At 34.8% G+C, this 21,431-nt stretch overlaps 1 protein-coding gene across 37 annotated transcripts in view; it reads right to left on the reverse strand.

Annotated features, from left to right (window-relative positions):
• NRXN1 (neurexin 1) overlaps positions 1–21,431 on the reverse strand; it is a gene marked incomplete at its 5' end in the record, with an annotated part of 1,024,512 nt that overhangs the window by 43,386 nt on the left and 959,695 nt on the right. For 2 of the 37 annotated variants that reach the window (XM_084235926.1, XM_084235925.1), the window contains one exon: positions 10,191–10,223. The exons of the other annotated variants lie outside the window; for them this stretch is intronic. In XM_084235926.1, coding sequence (XP_084092052.1) covers positions 10,191–10,223 — 33 coding nt within the window. Of the gene's footprint in view, positions 1–10,190; positions 10,224–21,431 lie in introns of those variants that run through there. 37 annotated transcript variants of the gene reach the window in all.

Here is a 21,431-nt window from a genome sequence, read left to right on the forward strand (position 1 = left end):
AACTGCATAGAACTACACATACAAACAAAGCTTATGTGCTACTGTTGGAATTTGAATGTTTTATGATTTACATCATATTTATATTCTGATTTTGATATTTGACTACAGTGAAGCAAGATGTTAATAAAAGGGATGGTTCGGTAGAGGGAACAGGGAATCTCCAGTATTTTCATTTTCTGTTAATCTGTAATAATTTCAAAATAAAAAAAAAAATAAGAAATATGTAAATATATAATACTTGCATTTACAAGTGAATATAATAATCTTTGATTTCTGAAATATCACATTTTTAGTCAAAAGTGATAGTGGCTGCCTTAAATAGTTAGTGGTTTAAAATACTTAGAACCTTAAACAGTTAGTGGTTTTAAGGTACTTAGAACATGAGTATTTCACCACGACTCAAAGGAGAGATATGGCCTCATGACATTGTGACCAATGACACCATTTTTACTGACTCTTCTGTCATTTATCCTTGAATAGTGAATCTGAAGGACTGACACCATTAACTAAAGCAATAATGAATTGTGTGCCCTTGATATAAAAGGGAATATGAAAACAAAATAATTATAAAACAAAATAAAATCAACAAAGTGAAAAAGGAAGAGTCAGGAACTTATTGAAAACTAAATATTGAGTATCTTGAAGACATTAGAGTTTCCGCCCAATTGTTTACTTCTATGCTGAGTAATCTTACTTTTCACTCCTAAAAATCTGCAGAATCCTATTATGTGCTCAATATATTGCCTCTCAATGTCACTGAATTCAGTGGATTCTCTTCACCTCAGTGAAATCTGAAAATAATGGCTTGTGACAGCAATTTTACAGCAGATGTTGGTTTCAAAATTTGCTTCTTAAGTGCACAAATGGGGCAAAAAAAGTAGCAGATGCCAGTAGCAGACTTCTTATGGAGGCAAAGTAGAAAAAACAGGCAAAGCAAACAGGAACGAGCAGAAGGAAAAAGAAAAAGCTTCCTTCACTTGTGTTTAGATAGTGGCAGGGTGTCTCAGTCCATTTTGCAAATGAGGCCAATGATAGAAGCATTTCAAACTTAGAAAGTGGGATTAATATCTCACCCAGTGAGATGGTATATAGGTCTTGGCTTCAAAATTCTAGAAAGGGCTTAAGAGAAGGAGGCATTATAATAATAAAGTAATAAAATAAGGTAATCCATCAAACCAGCTCAGTCCCAGGACTAGTAACTAAAATGTATCTTTCTTCTTCCAGGATTTATTCTTTTCTGGCAGCAAACACCTCACTTGTCTTAAAACACCAAACCTTAAAACACAGAACAGAAAAGTTCCTAACAGAGGATTTTTTTTTTTGTTATTAAACATCTTTCACCAAACAATAGATTGTAAAACAAATAGAGACCCAGTTTCTATTCAGTCTTTTATTTAAACTGGTCAAATAATGGTGAGTTATCTGATGAAAATCCTTCAGAGCTCATGCATAATTTTTCCAGAGTTAAATTCTACCTCTTTTTGGCCAATTAAAAGAAATAGTAAGAAGAAATATCCCCAATTAAACAATAAAATACATAATTGGTGATTAACCAAGAAAGACACTAAGGGTGGTAAACTGGCCACATGTTCCAGAGTTGTTGTGATAGAAGTTCATGTGGCCTAATGAAAAGAGCTGGCAGGCAATGTGTGGTCGCCACACTTCATTACACCTTACGCTTCTTCGCCCTCCCTAGTGCCACAGTGCCACAATGCTTCTTAAACTTTGTTGGGTCTAGGGAATATGTTAAAGCCAAAGTGTTTCAAGCTATGTTTTGGAAGTCAAATCTATCATTATAAGATTATATTAAAAGCAAAGCTTCTACTGCACATGCAAATTTGTACTTTAAAAGTTCTGGTTTCCCAAGGCATTCACAAATGCTGATCATGTAGTAAAATCTGTGTTTTGATGCTGACAACAAATAGAAAAAAAAAAACTAGAAACTAAAAATATAATCACTATATCTTTACATTCATTAATAATTCTTGAAATTAGGGGGTGGGGAAAGGAAGGACTAGAGTCAAAATAAGGGGGGAGGTGCAATTGTATGGGGAATATAACCCAAATGAAAATGCATACATTGTGCAAAAATGAAAAAAGATATAAGAATTATATAAAATAAAATATTTAAATGAAAAAAAAAGAATTCTTGAAATTATAAAATTCACAGTCCTAATTTTATTTCTTTGTAGCCAGTAATATTTCCCTCTTAAAGATTTCCAATTGGGCCTCCCTGGTGGCATAGCTTAAAGACAGTGCTTATCAAGCTATGGCTAGTTACTACAGCACAGGTTTGATCCTGAGCCAGGGAGCTAATCCACATAGCACAGCAGACCTCTCCTGTATCACCCACTGCTCCCCTCAGCAGTGTATTTTCAGTCATTCTGCTTGTTCTGCTCCCTACTCTGTCTCTGGTGAATCCTCTCACTCCATGCACCTCTGGCCTCTACCCCAGTTCTTGTATGCATACATAAAAAATCTTTATTAAAAATTTACAATTACTATAGACAATTATAAATCATATTAGCTTTTATACATCCAAAAAATAATTTCCTATACATCTAATCTTTGTTGCCAGTATAGACTCACTTTCTTCTTCACATTTATAGGAAAAAAAGGTCTACAAATTCCTGTTCTGTGAGGATTTCATTTGACATTAATTTTTCAAATAAATCTTTACTTGATTGATTATGTCACCTAATTTCCTTCCTACTTCCATTAAAAGTCACAGTGCACTTTCTTTTTTAGAGAAGAATCAGACTCATTTGGGGATGAAGGACTTTTAGTCCATGATATGTAGCACTTTATAAAATATTCATTGATATAAACCTAAAAATACACATGGTAGGCACAGCATTCACGTGGGTAATGATTTAGTAGATTCAGCCTGTGATCCTATACCACAGGGTTCTTATTAGGAGTACAAGAGTGGGAATCAGAGTTCCTTGACACATGATAATAAATATGTTCACTTACAATGAATAATTTAGATCTTTTGGCATGCATTGTATGAAAAACATCTTTGAAATAATTTGAAGGTCTCTTAGCAAAGGTGGAGGATTTGGAATACAGGAAGAACAGGAGTATGAGGCTCCTTTCCTTTCTGTTCACAGAATTTTGCTTGTGTGTGTGATGCAAATGTGTGCATTTGTCAAGATGATCTTGAGATGAAAAGATGTTGTTTCTTCTGTACCTTCTCCTAGTGTGGCTTTCTAGGATTCCAAATTTGATAATTTGCTGAAATCTACCAGTTTTTCCCAGAGAATACTAATGAACTGTAATCATTATGGAAATGGAAAGGTGCTTTTCCTCTCTAATTAATGCTAGCCATGACTGGAAAGATTCTCACACTAGCTCCAAAATAAAAATTCCATAAGAAATCCCAGCTGCAAATTCATCTAAAAATTCAGAGGAAATGACTATTCAACATGATGAAAAGCAATCTCTATTTTAAGAACACTTTTCCTTTAAAGGGAATTTACATTTATTCATGCTCTAAAATCATAAGGTATTAGCACTGCAAACCCCTCACCTTCAAATGAGGAAATCAAGTACCAGAAAATAGTCATTGGTCTTCATCACACCAGTAACAGTAACTTTTTCCTAAATGATGTCTTCACAAATGTTTAGACTTAGATAAATTCCAAAATATATCCTGTTTGCTTTGAAACAGATTGGATTAGAGGTGAATTAGGGACAGGAGCAAAATTAGGGCTGAAGTTTATGAAAGTGCCCTGGAGGCCTACCTGGTGGCTCAGTGGTTGAACACTGGGTTGTGAAGCTGCCCTGCAGCTTCTGCCACGCCGGTTTGATACCCGGCCACCGGGCGAGGGTCCCACATGGCACGCAGACCTCTCCTGCCGCCCGCTGCTCCCCTCAGCAGTGTACTTCATCAGTCTGACTGCTCTGCAGTGCTCTCCACTCTGCCTCTGGTGAATTCTCTCACCCTCCCATCTTCTGACTGTACCCAGTGCTTGTATAAATAAATAAAAAAATAAAAATCTAAAAAAAAAAAGTAGAAAAGAAAGTGCCCTGGGCTGGGAATTATATAAACTTCTAAGGAAACAGATTGGGGAAAAGAGATTCTGAGATCGACTTCAGAATAAAATCAACATTTTAAAGTATGGGAAGAAAAAACAAGTATTAACAAATATGACTGCTTTTGTCTTCATTGTCTTTCTTCCCACAGTAGTTGATGGAATGTTTCTAATGGAAATTCTGGGTAGCCCAATGAGGGGGATTCCCCAAGTGGAAATGAATCCAAGTAATGTGGAAATTTTCTAAAAGTAGCCTTACCACACTCAGTAGCATCTAAGACACAAAATTCTAAAAGCAAATTTTGTAAGGACATATAAAATGTTAATTTGCTTGCATTGACAAATGCACAATACTTAATTAAATAATATGTTAACATTAGGGTAAACCAGATGAAGAGTGAACTCAATAATATTTTTTCAATAATTCTATGCATGATGATTCCAATGTAAAATATTTATTTAAAAATTAAGTGAGGAGGCCTCCCCTGGTGGCGCAGCGGTTGAGCGCTGGGCTGCGAAGCTGCCCGCAGCTACTTCAGTGCCGGTTCGATCCCAGCCACCGGCGGGGGTCCCACATGGTGAGCAGACCTCTCTTATTGTGCCCGCTGCTCCCCTCAGCAGTGTTTCGTCAGTCTGCCTGTTCTGTTTCCTGCTCTGGTTCTGGTGAATTTCTTACCCTCCCATGCTTCTGACTGTATCCAGTGCTTATATAAATAAATAAGTAAATCTTAAAAAAAAAAAAATTAAGTGAGGCCCATCCTGGTGGTGCAAGGGGTTAAATCTCAGCACTATGACACTATCCTCAGCCACTGTAGCAGGAGTTTGACCCCTGGCCAGGGAGCTGGCCCACATGATGCAGCAGACCTCTCCTGTCTTGCCCGCTGCTCCCCTCATCAGTGGATTTCAGTAGATCTGCCTGTTATGCTTATCCTACTCTGTCTCTGGTTAATCCTCTCACCCACACCACCCCTGTCCCCGCTCCTCACACCTCTGGCCTGCACCCCAGCTCTTGTATGCATAAATATTTAAAAAAACAAAGATTAAGTGAAGCATACAGATCTGATCAAATTTTATAGTCCATAATAAGTTGAAAAAACTGGCATTTATAAAGTAATTTCCTTTAAATAAAGATACATGTCTAAGGAATAAACTATAAACACCACAGCCATAAAGAAGCAACCTATATCTCTCCCATTGGCAATATTTGCAGATATGAAACATGCACCATATTCATTTGAATGGCACATTATTGAACCATGTTCTTTCAAATAAGCCAAGTGTATACTTTTATTCTTCATCTCTGCACATTAATTTCTCCTCTCTCTTCCAAAATTACTACAAAGACTTGATGCTTCTCTAAAGGAACTGTTAATTAAGGAAAGATTGGTTAAAGTCAGTATTTATTTTCATATTGCATCAGTAGCCTTCTGTTTAAAACGACACCATCTACAATTGAAATCTCACTAGCTATGTAGAAAACCAGAAAGCCAAAATCTAGGAAATCCTTGTTACATGGTTGCCTTTTCTTAGTGATCTAAGATTACAATCTCTAGTTTGAAGCTTTGAAAAATAATCAAGAATTATTGATAACTGGAAATAATATAGTTGGAAATAATAATACTGATAATCATCTCAGTAGATAATTCACACTTAGGTAACTGAATGGTGAAAGAGGCTATACTTACAACTTGCAACTCCAAAATAAGGAGATTTCAAAAGAATTAAAATGCTATTCAAAATCTTGTCTTACAAAAAAATAGTAGTGCTTTGAGGCCTTAGTATATACTTTACTAGGTATATATATATATATATGTATATATATATATGGCATGTAATCTGCATTTGTGTGTGTGTCTGTATATATGTGTGTGTGTGTATATATATATACACACACACACATTTTCTTTTTCATCAAAAGCAAATTCATTTCCCTGGTTGACTGGGAAGGTACTGTCTTTGAAAACTCTAGCTGAGTTTTCAACTTGAAAAGTGTAAAGAGGCCAGACAGGTTAAGGCATTTCCCCATACCACTGTATCCATGAATTTACTAGTAAATCTAGGCTGTGAACTTATATTCTCATATTTTGGTTTAAAAATCTCAAATATGTTTAAAGAGTGTGATAGACTACAAGACCCATTATCTTTTAATAAAATTTAAAAAATCAAGGTGAGAGCAGATTTCAGGATTAACCTTTCTTTTGGGAGACTGGCTTATTTTGGCCTCCTAAAATAATATTGTGAATAGCCCTACCATTATAGGTAGTTTTTGACTTTTAAACTAAGCAATAATTAAAGTAATGTAAGACATCATATTATAGTTGTTGGAAAATATTAAGAAAATAATTTGAAAGTTTTTGTTGTCAAGAAAATAAATTGTGGCTTAATGTTAAGTATCCATTATTATGTATCAGAAAAATAAAAGCAAATATACATGATTTTTGGGAAACAGTTCTGAGATAGTTACTAATGTTAATAAATTCAAACTGAGGTGAAAATCTAAAGAGCGAATGGAAATGCACAGAGATAATCACGTGCAATTTATGATACAAAAATAGAAAATAAATCTCTTATATGTTTTGGTTTGTCATGGTAATAAGAACCAAACTGGTAATATTCAATAACTCTGCTGACTTATTACTCAGTTTGGACTCATACTGTCTTAATTTGCTAAGATACTCTAAAGATATTCATTGGTATATTGTGACTCTTCAGTTATGTGCATACTAGCAATTGCCTATTTATTCAATTAAGTGTTTGGCTCCATTTTTTGTGCCAGAGTAATAAGGGAAGTGAACCTTCAGGAGACTCAAATATCAATTATCAATTAAATGTAAATGACAGAGCAGAAAGTAAAATCAATCTTTTCAGGTCATTATAGTAATTTTAATGGAAAATAATAAATTTAAGACCTAAATACACATGAATACGTATAAATAAAGCAGCACTTGTCATTATACTCTGGTGAATTTAACACATAGTTTATTATTTATGTTTAGTAAACTTGAGTTCTGTGCAAATGTCATTTGAGTCCATAAATGAAAGAAAGGTAAAGCAGCAGAGAAATTAAAGTTTGGAAAAGGAGAATTGGGAATTTAAAGACAAGTGGAATAATAAAAAGTACCACTATGTGTAAGTATAATGAAATATCCAGAACAGTGTTCACCTATGCATTTTGCTAGTGCTTCATAACACTAGGTTTAAGAGCATAGATATTGACAGGGTGAAATCTTGTTTCAATTATTTTATGAATGAGCAGAGTGTAGCTCTAATTCTTGAAATATTTAAAGTTTATGTAGACAAAGTCTGCAAGTCCTTGGCTACATGTTTTGTTTTGTTTTGTTTTTCCCCATTTGAAGTATAAGCAAAGAGGGCTTTTCCCATCAATTAGCATTCTGCTTACTGCATCCATCATATAGTTAATTGATTGCACTTGTAGTTTATAAATGCACCCAGATGCTGTGGGATGAGCACATTTCATAAATTAAAGGAGCATATGGAAGGCACACAGACAGTAACATTTCATCATAACTACCCAAAACATCCTTAATATGCAAAGCTACATCACTAATTACTTTGTAAATATGTAAGCATTTCTATGGTTAATGTCTTGGTGAAAAATTTGCTTGGCAGTTCTGCTTAAACGCTATTGTGACCAGTCATTTAATTACCACTTCAGGGCTCTCCCAGTTTCATTCCACTTGGCCCATAAGGAGAATATGTCTTTTAGCCTGTTAAGCAACCTTGATTGTACAAAGTCAAGGAAAATATATCCTTTATCATTAGGTCATCTTGCTTAATGAGTATCAATCAGTCCTCCAAGCTATAAATATATTATGTCCAAAGTGCTGGCTCCAGACTTCATTTCTTTCTAAAAACATTAGTGGGGATTTGCCAAATGGAAGCACATTGCTGCTGAGTGGACACTTACATTTATTTCTAAGAATGCGGAATGTTGGAAAAGGACTGAAGAACATACAAGAAATTGACTTGAATATTCAATTCTGTGAAAATTAGTATAAATGTTCAGAGTAACTTATCTTGACTTTATCTCAAAGTATAAAAAGTAAGAAAATGGAATAAAAAATTCTCTTTTTATAATTCTGTTTTCTAGATCATAATTTCATCATAAGCCAAGGTTCAAAAAAGTAAGTCAGAGGATATAGGCAACACTGCAAAACTTCCTTTGGAGAAAGGAAATGCCATACACGAGGTTCTCTGACTAGACGATCGATCAAGTGGGTCATGGGTACCCCACGGACCAAATAGTGCGATCTTAAACTTTTTAAACGTATGGGGTTTTGTTACATTTTGGCTGCATGATTTGGTCAAATTTGATGGTACTTAGTAATGGAAATTGTAACTGGGTTTGCCTTGAATTTTGAAGGAATCGTTAAACTTATAGAATTCAGAGGTAAATTGATTTTATTCTATACCATTCTTGTGACCTTTTGGACAAAGGTTATATCCAGTTTTCTGTATTTTTGGGTTACAGAAGATTTGATGGAGGATGCTGAGATTAATTTTATTTCAGAATTTGAACTGGACATTTGTCAAATACGCAGTTTTTATGATAAATTCAATGAATTCTGAAATAAAACATTTAAGAGTTATTCTAGAAATGAATATGTATTTTTAAGTTAGATATAAAATAACAGTAGATGAGTCAGCATGGGCTTCTCATATTTTCAGAACTGAAAGCTTACTTAGGGTAAAACTCAATCAACCCTATAGTTGGCTTGTATCATCTAAAGTTTAGTAAATAGGCTTAGTAGTCATTGCCGTACTTATGTTTAGATACCACCAACTCAAAAGATAGCACAGCTTAATTTTAAGTTTGCTCCTATGTTCCTGAATATAGCACAGAAAAAAAAAGATTACAAACAACAAACAAGATAGTACATCATTCATAACAAGTTACAGCAACTTCTGTTTATGGAATTTCTTCCCCAATCTATGGCGTAGGGACTACCTAATTTAATAAAAAATAGTAATAACAGACATCACCTTTTGACTCACAGGGAAAGAAACAATCAGAAGTTCGTTGGAAAGGAAAGGCCAGGCTTCTTCTACTCTTCCCCTCCTCCCTTGTCTTCTGATATGCAATCCCTTCTGTCCTCCATCTGCTCCACCCCCACCTATTGTCTCCACTCATTGCCAAACATGCCAACCCCATCTGGCCATACTCTTGCTTCTGCTAGTTCTTATTCCCATGGGCCTAGGAAATATTTGATTGCCAAGGCATCTCCCCTCTTCATGAGAATAAGGTCTAGCTAGCAGAGTATCAATAACTCCCCAAAGAATTTACATACACATTTAAAATGCACATGATGTCTCAGATACACACAAACTGCAACCCCAGAGTAAAATCAAGAAATGTTCTAAATTCTTTCACCTCAGCTGCATTTTAAAAAAATGAAATCTTACTATCTTTGAAATAATCAAAATTTATATCTCATAAATGCAAACACGTTCATTTATCTCAGACATGCATTTTTTTCAGTAAGCAAAATTAATTAGTATAAATAAAAGTTACTCAAATCTTACCATGATGAAATATTTCCATTAGTTCATCAGGATTAAACATTGATCACTAATACAATTTTCTGTTGTACAAGACAAACACTTAATTCCAACATTCCACCTTTACAAATTCTCAACAAAAATCCAAATCTGCCGCAAAAGCATGCATGATCAGAAACTAAGCATATTTAGGCAAAATTATCACCAAGTCATTAACAAGAATAAAGCAGTCTGGCAAGTATTGAAAGCAGCTTTTATTCATGCTTTTACTTGAATCAACTTAATACATAAATATGTACACACACACACACACACACCATTTTTGGTTGCTTTTGCCGCAAGCATGCTAAAAAATCTCTGAAGCTCACAGAAAGCAGCAAACATAACTAGAAGCAACCATGCTCAGGGTTTAAGTATATTTAAAAATTTAAAACAACCTTTCTACATTCCATATACAGCGTGCATAAATTTGACATGCAAATCTCCAAGAAATATTTTAAAGCTTAAAATTAGTTTATCCAAAAGAGTTTATTCTTATTCTCATTATTATTGTTCTTAGGCTTCTGGTATCTTAAACCCTGCATGCTGCAGTTCTGAGCTGTGCTGAGCACCGGCTGTGATAGAAGAAGCTACCTGCGAGTTTTCACAGTGCCATCTCATATCCATGTCTGTCTGGCTACCCTGCGTGCTTAGAGCTTTTTTCTTAATTCTTAATGGAAATCCTAGGAAATTTAGTCCATCCTCTGAAATCAATACTGGTGACAGGAGAGCTCCCTGACTCAGTGGGAGATCAAGATGATAAATTGCCTGCGCATCAGCCTGGCCTATCAGTGCCCTGCACACAGATGGGAGAGAAAAGACACAGAAAAGGCTCTATCAGTCACGTGTCACTGAGGAGCCAATGGCTGACGCGCTACTGCAGGAAGGGATGCTGCAGTTTCGTCTGCAGTTGACGAGGCTGTTGGTACACAGCCCAGCCCGCGCCCAGCTCAAAAAGTCTCGGCAGTCACAGCTGTTGAATTTGCTCTCCAGCAGGGACTGCATCTGGGAACAGACATCCCTCTAACCCCCTGACCCAAATAAAGACCTTTTTCCACGCGCAGGGAATTTTCTCTACATAACTTCCTAATCCAGTGTGATCATCAGGCAGATAACTTTTTTTTCTTTTTTGGCATAGTTTAAGGCAATCCTTAAATTCTTCTGTGCTTCCCTTCAGATGATTATCATGTTTTCACCTAATATTAAATTAGAAGCCTTAAACCATGCAATTATCATGCAACCCTCCTAATAGGATAGCCTCAAAGCTTTAGAATTGTAATTATAATTTTATTTCCAAGTTAATGAATGACTTTTTTTTTTTTGAATGTCTCATTTATAATGAGTATTTTTATGGGATGATTTTGTAAGGGCAATTATGCAACATTAAGAAATACATTATTATGCTCTTCTGCCAATTAGAACTGTTCCTTTTTAAAAACGATTTAAGTCCCAATAAATATGCCATTTTATCAATCATGTAAAATGAAAGCCAGCAAGCACCAAAGGATGCAAATGCTATTTCCCAAAGCTTAAAGAATAAATGCTTAATCCAGTGATTGATAGAAACTTGGGCTTATTTCCTGTCTTTTATCTGAATTTTAAAATTAATCTTGATAAGCAAAAGATACAGGTTTGAAATAGCATATGGAAATATAGTCTTAAATACACCTGCTTTCAATGGCCATAGTGTAATAACAGATAGGCTGCACAGTTCTTCAGTGTAACAGATGATTATATCTTACAGGGAAGTTTACAAGTGATGAACTATGCTATGTTTCAAATTATAATACTATGGATTTTTGCTTTTTAAGCTCAAATGAAACATTGAAAAATATTTGGGAGTGAAATTTATCTCATAAAAAGTGCCCAACTTCTCTTTGTTTTTCTTCATTGTCCAGGAACCATGCATTTTTCAAAGATTAATTCTAACTCCTTGTAGTGTCACAAAACATTCCTTACAAAATGTGTGAGAATAAACTCTAATAGGTGTACCATCATATGTAAATTGCCACTTAGCTTAGAGTGCTGAAATCCCAGAGCTCATTTTATTTGGGTCACTACTTTTTAAAATCATCCCTGAAAAATTGAACCGGTCAAATTTCCTTTCTTTCTTTGACTTGACATTGATTATCCATAAACAAATTATTTTTCAAGTTCTCAAAAATATATATTATTTTCTGCCCTATATATTTGGCTTAATTATTCAATAATAACATAATCTTACATAATAAAATGTTATTCTTTAAGGTTTAGAGCACTTTTCATCAATAAGAAAACACTGGTAATAAAAACAACATCAAGCCTGTTCATGGCCACATTGTAAGAGTGAAAAATCAGAAACCATCTAAGTACTCATTAAGATCTTACAATTGAGATGCTCTACAGCTGTATAATATTTTTTAAGATTTATTTTTATTTATTTATTCATACAATAACTGTGGTATAGGCCAGAATGCAGGTGATGAGAGGATTCACCAGAGAGAGTGGGGAGCAGAACAGGTGAATTGACTGCAATACACTGTGGAGGGGAGCAGTGGGAGAGACAGGAAAGGTCTGCTGCACCTTGTGGGTTATTTCCCTCGTCAGGGATTGAACTCATGCTACAGTGGCTGGTGATATCTTGATAGCTCTGAGACTTTAACCCTTGCATCCCAAGGGAGGCCCCTGCAGCTGTAAAATATAATGTGGTAGATCCTACATACCTATATGAAGATCTCTCTAAGATATGTTTTCATTTAAACAAAAATTAAAATTAGATATTTCAAATTGTTTAAAGATTATATACACATATGCACACAAATATATAATTGCATATACAGAGGAAATTTCCATAAAGAATAAAATATCTGAGTAGCTGCTAAACTTGAAGAACAGAACAGAGTTCAAAGGTGGGAGAGAGACAGTTTTATTAAGTGCCATTTTATACATTTTTTTCATAGAGTATATTAGTTTTTTCTAATATAAAATTAATTAAAATTATGGAATCTACAGTCTTTTAGGTTTAGACAAACAAACATGACTGGTAGATGCTTTGGCAAAATGTTGAGGGGAGACAGAGGGAAAGGTGACCTACTTTTTAAAACATAAGTAAGTTAGGGTAGGTATGGGAGCTGTCACACAAATGATCTAGCATTCTTAGTTGAGTGTATCCAATCCCACATCAAATTCTAGTTCTCTGATCTCAATGTAGATGACAAAAGCTTATTGGTATTAAGAATTCTAAAATTTATAGTGACTAATTCACCTAAAATATCTCTGATTCTTAGAGGTAGGAATGTGAAGAACTGAGAATTAAATGACTTAGTTATTTATCCAAAGTACAAAATAACCCCTTCAAAATAACCCCTTCAAAATAACCCCTTCAGTTTTCATAGTTGGCTGCAATTAGCAAGAAGTGACAAGCTAAACATGAATCTTCATTTAGAGTATCATTTACTACTGCTTTAAAGGCAAGATAATAGGCGTGATTTTCACCAATAATGCAAAGTTAAAAACAAAGCAAAATCCATTTTCTTGTTTTTCCTGTCTGGCACAAGCTTATTTTACCCCCAAACCAGAATTTGGTTTATAGATTATTTCATCATTGTTATTCAGACCCCTAGAACTTAAAAAAAAAATTAAAAAAAAAAGTGAATTGGCTAGATTAGTCAAAGCCTTATAAACCTGGATTATTAATTTTTTTTTTAGTTTTATACAACATTAGTTTTAAATCAGTAGTTTATGGAGTGAATTTTCCCCTAAAGGGACATTTCACAATGTCTGGTTTTTATAACAAAGGAGATGCTACTGGCATCCAATGGGAAGTGACCAGGAATGCTGCTACCATACACACAATAGTTCTGCAACAAAGGATTATCTGATCCTAACTGTCAATAGATTTGAGATTAAGAAGCCATGTTTCAAACACTAGGTTTTTCACCTTATTTACAAGAAGATTTTTAAAAAGCATTTTATATTTTGAGGTAGATGTTGTAATGTGGCTAGGAAGGAAGTTTAAATGTCGAAGAGGAAGAGGATCAAGAACAAAAATCCTGGGTCACTCCAAAGGTGAGAAGAGGAAGAAAATGACAATGAAGGGATAGGAGGAAATCATAATTATTAACCAGAGTAAAACATAGAGGAAGGGGGGGGGGGGAATCTCAAACAAGAGACAGCAAATGGCTCCAAAGCCTGTCCCCTCCCCCACTGATGGTGGATTAAGAATTGAAAGTTTTTGCTATCCAAGAGAATGCAAGCCTCCAAAAATATTACAACAGGTTTTTATTGGATATGAAATTTACAGGGGGAAGTGTTGAGTCTTCTCCTATCTGAGGAAACAGAGTAGTAGCTGAAATTTTTTAAAATGCAAATTATCTTGCTGTATTTGCATCACAGTCATAATGAATGGAAAGGAGTATGCATGAGTGACTTTTACAAGACATATGTCTGGAAGTAGCTCCAGTTGTGAAAGAATGTGGTATAGGGAAACATTCTGGACCACTGTCAACTTTTTTGAGAGAACAGAAAAATAGATACAGAAGAAAACCACAGTGGGTTATCTTAGTTTTAAATTTTTAATTATTTCTGTTTTTTCTCTCCCATAATGGCAGTCCTAGTTTGAGACTGTAAAGTACCACTAAAGTCTCACTAAACACTAATTTGGTATTTGTAAGTATAGGTTGGATATAGGAAGGAAATTATCTACAAATAAGTAAAATCTCACATATTCTAAATCTAATTTTTTCTAGGTTTTTTTTTTTTTACAATGATTATACCTCTAGAAACAAAAACTTGATGAAAAGTAGAAATACATACAAGAACTCCATTGCCTAAACATTCAGTAATATTGTACGCTAAGTATTTGTTATACTAACTTAAAAATAAAAGATACTGAAAGTTAGAGAGATTAAATAGTATCTAGATCTCTGAAGCTAGCAACTGAAAGTCTGACTACACTTTAAATGGTTCTTTAAAAATCAGAATTACCTAGCACTTTATTAAAGTCCCCTCTGCATATAAACCAAGAAGGAACATTTTAATACCCAGATTTCTGGGCACTTTCTCTCTTTAATTTAGATGTACCTCAAGAGTCTACATTATAAACAAACATTCCATCTCCATACTTTAATAAATTTAGGATGATCATGGAGTTTAAAATTAGAATTATTTTCCAGAAAATTCCATGCCATAGTTTTTCTAGTGAATGGAAATGAGGACCACCTTTTTAAGGAATAAAATGAGTAATATTCACCAAGATAGGAAATGGAGCAGAGAGCAGTGCCATAGCAGAGAAGAAAACTATTGGTGCTTTTTAGAGTTATCCATTAAGGATAGTTTCCAAAATTGGATTTTATAGCACAAAGCGTATTTTAGGTGAATACATTTTTTGAGCAAGCAAAACTAATGTGCATGGAAAAAATGTGCAAATAGTAGCATTTAAAATAAGAGGATGAACCCTTTATAGCCACAGATAGATACGGTATTTGACTGACTTGGTCCCTAATACATTGCTGCAATCAGAAAATATAAATGTTAAAAAAGAAAGAAATCATAAATGTACAGATATTCAGACAGGGTCCTTTCATATATGCTAAAAATTCATTTCACTTAAGGGTATTTTATTAGGATGGCTTTCTAGAACTCTACAGATAGGTAAGTTTTCCTTTATGAAAGCAGAATCCACTGAAATCACATTAAAGCTTCCCCAATTGGTTAAGACAATAAATCCACCCAGAGTGAAATCCCCAGTCTATTTCAGGTGTAACAATGACTTATGAAGATGAATCAAGAGTGAACTGAGCAGAAATTCTCCGCTGCTTTTTTCTTCCCAACAGACTTCTAGTTTGGCCAGTGTGAGGTCAAAGGTAATAATGCTAAAAAAAAAAATACTCTTTTCAGACTAATCTATTTAGGATTTATTTGCCAATATCGTAATTAATTTTTAAATTTCAGAGCTTCCTGGCATATCTACATTTCCTTTATTTCAAGGAAAGATGACTAATTGTTCACTTTGATTCAAACTCAAGACCTTAGGTAAAATATAACAGACTGATTGTCTCAGGATTTTGTGAGTAAAGCCCTGTTTTATCAGACACAGTGACCAAATATTTTTGGTGGCTGATGGATGAAAAAACATTCATCAAAAAAAAAAAAAAATCATAGTCCACCATCAGTCTGTGGAAGAAAGAAGGGGAAGGGAGAGAGGTTAAAAAAAGAGTATAAAAAAAGTATACAAATCTTAAATTAGCTGAAGCACATCAATAGACCATGTGAAAAGCCTTTAATTTTCAATGAGTACAATTCATTAGACATTATAAAGTATGAGGTTTTTTTCTTCCTACTTCCCTGCTGCCCCATAAAGGGTCACACCATGATATTTTAAGCAAGCATGACTTAAAAAGATGCCTAGAAGGCTATAAGAGACTCTAAGTCCACATAGGGAACCCACATTTTTACTTATTAGGAGTGAATGTTTTCCACTAAAAAATTGTGAAACTGATGTGGGGACAAGGCCATCTGGGACTGAATATAACAGCAAAAGAAAATTAATGAACAGAAGTTCTCAACTGATGTTCTCACTCATGTTATGTATAATGTTCCATGAGAAAACTCTAGGGAGCCAATGAATTTATTTCATGTTGACTCAATATTTTACAGGAATGATTTTTCAAATTGCAGGTGCCTAGGAATTAGAGTGTCTGTTAATAAAGTAACTTTCTGGCCCCACCTTGATCTGCTTAATAATAATGCCTAGGGACGATGGGGAAAAACTGAATATGTGGCATGTATGTCTGGTGATTCTGATGTAGGTTACCCTGGACTATAAGAAAGATACTCTATATACATCTCTGTGCCATCTCCACTCACTGCCCAATGATGCCAGCCTTGGGCATGCTGAATTATCTAAAGCACCATGTCTTTCATTTTGGGGGATAGATGATTGAAAAAAATCTAGGGAGAACAATGGGATGGAGAGACTCAAAATGTTTCCTGGAATAGGTTGCATTCTAGGTGGGTCTTGAGGGATGCTAATTATCTTGAGGACTAATTATGTTAGCAAAGATATGCAGGTGTAGCAGTACTTTTCTTTAAAATTTAAAAGATTTACTACATAAATGATAAGTTCATCTCTTTAAGTAGAGGATCTAGCAATGCTAGCACATATAAAATTGTCAACGATTAATCACTGAATTATTAAATAATTTACTCCATAAAAACTTTATTCACAATCCCATCATCACAAAAATTTTAGTTGTTGATTTTATTCTTTTGGTTTCATTTCAGGTTCTTTTGCATTTCTTATCTGTATGCATATAATTTAAACAGTTACAATAATAAAGATCTAGTTTTGTACTGCTTTATAATTTAATATGAGGCATATATATTTTCTGTCTTAGGATTTTAGTAGTATCATTCTAACAGTAATAGTCAAAGTAGTAAGCTAATTTATAGAAATATTTGGTATTTTTCCTAGATAATGTATCCATCACTACTTCATATCTCTACTATTATAAACATCACTTCTCTCTTTTTTTTTTTTGGTAGGATAAATTCTTATATGTGGGATTACTGGTTCTAAAGACAGAGTGTTTTTATAGATCTTGAAACAAGCTGCCAAAGTATTTTTCAAAAAGACTTGTTCTAATTTTCACATTGTCTCCAGTATGCTATGTTCTATTACATCTTCACTGGTGTGAACAAGTTGTTTTTTTCTCTCTGGAGATGCCCTTTCCCATTAAAAAATATTCTGGTAGACTCCTACACATTTTGTACCAAGCTAAAATGCTTTTCTTTCTGGCAGCTTTCTGAAAGTCCATAGGCAGAGTTAGTCATTATTTTTACTATGTTCTCAAGTTTTTTTTTTGTGGTAATACCATTTTTCAGCACTAATCAATTAATTCAATATTTGTTATAGTTGTTTGTCTATTTCTTTTCTTCCTCCCTTAGTTACAAGCAATGCAAATGTTGAACTTCTATCCATTTCACCACTGGAAATTCAGCCTCTAACGTAGGGCATGGTATACATTAGAAGCTAATAAATGCTTGTTAAGGGCCTCCCTGGTGGTGCAAGAGGTTAAGCACAGCGCTATCAAGCTACCCACAGCCTCTGCAGCATGAGTTTGATCCACAGCTGGCCACGGAGTGACCCACATGCTGCAGCAGACCTCTCCTATCTCGCCCACTACTCCCCTCAGTAGTGTATTTCAGTTAATCTGACTGTTCTGCCCCCCTCTCTGTCTCTGTTGAATCCTCTCACTTCTCCCTAACCTCCTGCCCCCTACGTCTCTGGCCTATACCCTAGTTCTTGTATGCATAAATAAATAAATCTTAAAAAAAAAATGCTTGTTAAGTAAATGAGGAATGAAGGAAAGAACAACAGAATGAATGAATGTGTCCATGTGATGCCCAAGCCCATGCTTCTAACTGGGTGATAATTCTTTTCCTTCAACAACTCTATTATAGGTTACATACATAGTCCTAGGAACAATGACATTTTTGTAGGTCGGCTTTGTAAGACTTATATTTTTATATCTAGGTATTTTTCAGGTCTGTATTTTTACTGATCTGCTTTGAGCTTTGTTGTCATAATTCTGTGACATTCCTTGAATAAAATCTATGAATGCTTTAGATAATGACTTTTGGGTATACTAGAGTCAGAAAATGTTTCTACTTCAAAAAGAAACACCTTTTATAAATGAAATGTTTGGATTAGTGAATAGGATTAGAAACCACCTGTGGAGACAATAACATGGACAAGGTCCCACTGTAGGAGAGAGAATAAAAGTTTGAAACAACCACCGATAATGAATCAATTGGTAGCCTATAATCAGCAATATTTCTTATATATCATTGTACATACTGGCACACATTTCAACATATGCTCTTTTGCTTCATTCTTACCAAAACTTTGGAAGTACAGAAAAAGCAATTATATCATAATTGAAATTTGAAAGGTAAGAAATCTGAAGCACATAAATGTGGCTAGTAAGTGGAAAAACCAGGGCTAGTACCCATATATTTGAATCATACTTTAGCCTTTATTCTATTGAAATCACTAAGCTGCAGATTTTTTGTTAACCAAATGGAGAAAATAAACTTTTAAACAGTATAAAATAGACTGGTGAATAAAAAACCAACAAAACTTTACTAACAAGAGTAGCACTTTCCTCAAAAGAATTTTTATGAATATATCAATGTGAAATATAAGTAATATTGGAAGATTCTTATTTAAATCAGTGGCAGATGAAGGTGGCCTATTTTCTTTTCTATCTGGTTGCTCCTAATAGTTTCTTGAATTTAAACTCAGAAAAGAAGCAGAGTGGATTATTCATTCACTTAATAATTCAGTCATTCAATTCATACATATATGGCCTGAATATGAAAAGTGTGGGAAATACAAGAAAAAATGAGTCTCATAAATGTCACAGAAATCATATCACATAGTAAATATTTTTAAATTTCAGGGATGAAGGATGACTTCTAGCTTCATGCCCTGTATTGAGGTCTAGATACTCACCTAAGCAACAGTGTGAGGGGGTAGAGGGATTTTATTTCTTATTTTGTGACTTTGTACAAACCATTTAATTTGCCTATGCTGGGTTGTCACTGTTTGTGAAATAAAGGGATTAATCCTGTTAACTGATCAAATGCATGTAGGGCCTCTCTGGTGGCGCAGGGGTTAGTTTCAGCACTATCAAGCTATTGACAGCCACTGCAGCTTAAGTTCGATCCCTGGCCAAGGAGCAGCAGAACTCGACTGCCTTTTCCACTGCTCCCCTCTCAGTAGATCCTCTTGTTCTGCTCCCTACACTGTCTTGAAAAAGAAAGTGGAAAGACAATGGGCAGTGAAGTCAGACAGATATGGTTTCATCATCTAAGCCTGGATTTACACCAGCTAGTTGGCTCACTTCTATAAGTCCAGCATCTTCATCCATAAAATGAGAATAATAGCAATAAATACCTTTTAAAATTTCCCATAAGGTATAAATAAGATAATATATAACACTTATCAGAAAAAAAAAGACACATACTCAATCAGTCAATAAATAGGAGCAATCACTAGTTATTTTTAATATGAAGAAGTTGCTGCTTGGTATTGCATATAATATTTTAATTCTATAATTTATTTTTGACATGGCTTACTATGGAAGCAATTAGTGTGCCATATATACTGAAGGCCAAAATACATTCTTAGAATTTTTAAAATTACAAACAGATTCATGCAAAGCCTGCGAGACATGTTACCTTTTATTTTGCAATGTACTAGATTTTGCTTGTACTCTTTAGAAAACACTAGACTTTATTTCAGTTGTCATTTGTATGTGAACTCCAGTTTTATTAATCAAGAACAATGTAGTCATTAGTGTGCATGGAGTTTAGTCACTTTCCTACCTTAAATGCTGTATTAATTGCCTTAGAGATTCTCAAGTTTATTTCCATTCTGACAAGCATGACAAATGGAATTCACAAGCGTGACACACTCCAGGCACATTCCCAGTAAGCTGGCTGCAATCTCATCCTTTCTCTTTGACTTAAGATAGCACATTGAATGCTAGTGAGTGAGAGTGATGTTATCACAGACCCTGAATTTACTCTGCTTATTAGTTAAAATAAACAATAAAAGCTTAATTATTCACTCCCCCAGGAAGTTAAAACATTATTACTGATGCACTACTTTCACATCCATATCTGACTTGCACATAGCAATATTTAACAGATTATGATAAAGAACTCCCAGCATGACCCAAGGAAAAGTGTGGAAAAATCAAAAGCCCCATCACACTGTAAAGAAAATGCATTATGTTGTAGACACCACTAACATGAAAGAATTAAAAAAAAAAAAAAAATGGTATCACAAATTGCAGACAGTTTAAAAAGATGCTTTTTAAACACACAGGGTGGCACACAGGGTTAAGCGCAGTGCTATGAAGCTGTCTGCAGCCTCTGCAGCATGAGTTTGATCCCCAGCTGGCCAGGGAGCAACCCACATGGCACAGCAGACCTCTCTTGACTCACCCGCTGTTCCCCCTCAGCAGTGTACTTCAGTCTATCTGCTGCCTATCCTCTTCCCTACTCTGTACCTGGTGAATCCTCTCACCTTACACACCTCTGGCCTGTACCCCAGTTCTTGTATTCATAAATAAATAAATCTTTAAAAAATAAATAATAAAAAGATGCTTAATTAATATTATATTATTTGGATCTAAATGAAGTGATAGAGCCTCCCTGGTGGCGCAAGGAGGAATAGGACATAGCTTATGTAGCTGTCCAAAGCCACTGCAGCACCAGTTTAATCCCCAGCCAGGGAGATACCCACATGGCGCAGCAGACCTCCCCTGACTCGCCCCGCTGCTCCCCTCTGCAGTGTATTTCAGTTGATCTGCCTGTTCGTTCGGTTCCCCCACACCTCTGGCCTATACACCCAGTTCTTGAATGCAATAAATAAATAAATCTTTAAAAAATAAATAAATGAAGTGGTAAGTTAATCGAGAACTTCAGAAGACACAGGGCCACATATGTGTATCATAAGGATCTAATATTTTTTCTAACATGGCAAAGGGGGGCAGGGGGGTCAAACAGACAGTGGTAGAGAATTACTGGTGTTTTGGTGGTGGTGGTTGTGGTGTAGTAGAACATACTATTGGAGGAGATGTGAAACCGGTGTCTCTACAACATATGAAGGTACTATAAATGAATGTTACCTCATAAAAAAAGGATACATTAACAATGACAAAAAAAGCTTAAATTTTTTCAGTCTTGGGGACCCTTCTCTTAAAAATTATTGAAAATTTCAAAAATCATCTCTTTATATGGACTATACCTATGGAAACTTACTCTAATAGAAATATAATATAT

Source organism: Talpa europaea, assembly GCF_964194135.1.
Source record: "Talpa europaea genome assembly, chromosome: 6".
NCBI classification, from domain to species: domain Eukaryota; kingdom Metazoa; phylum Chordata; class Mammalia; order Eulipotyphla; family Talpidae; genus Talpa; species Talpa europaea.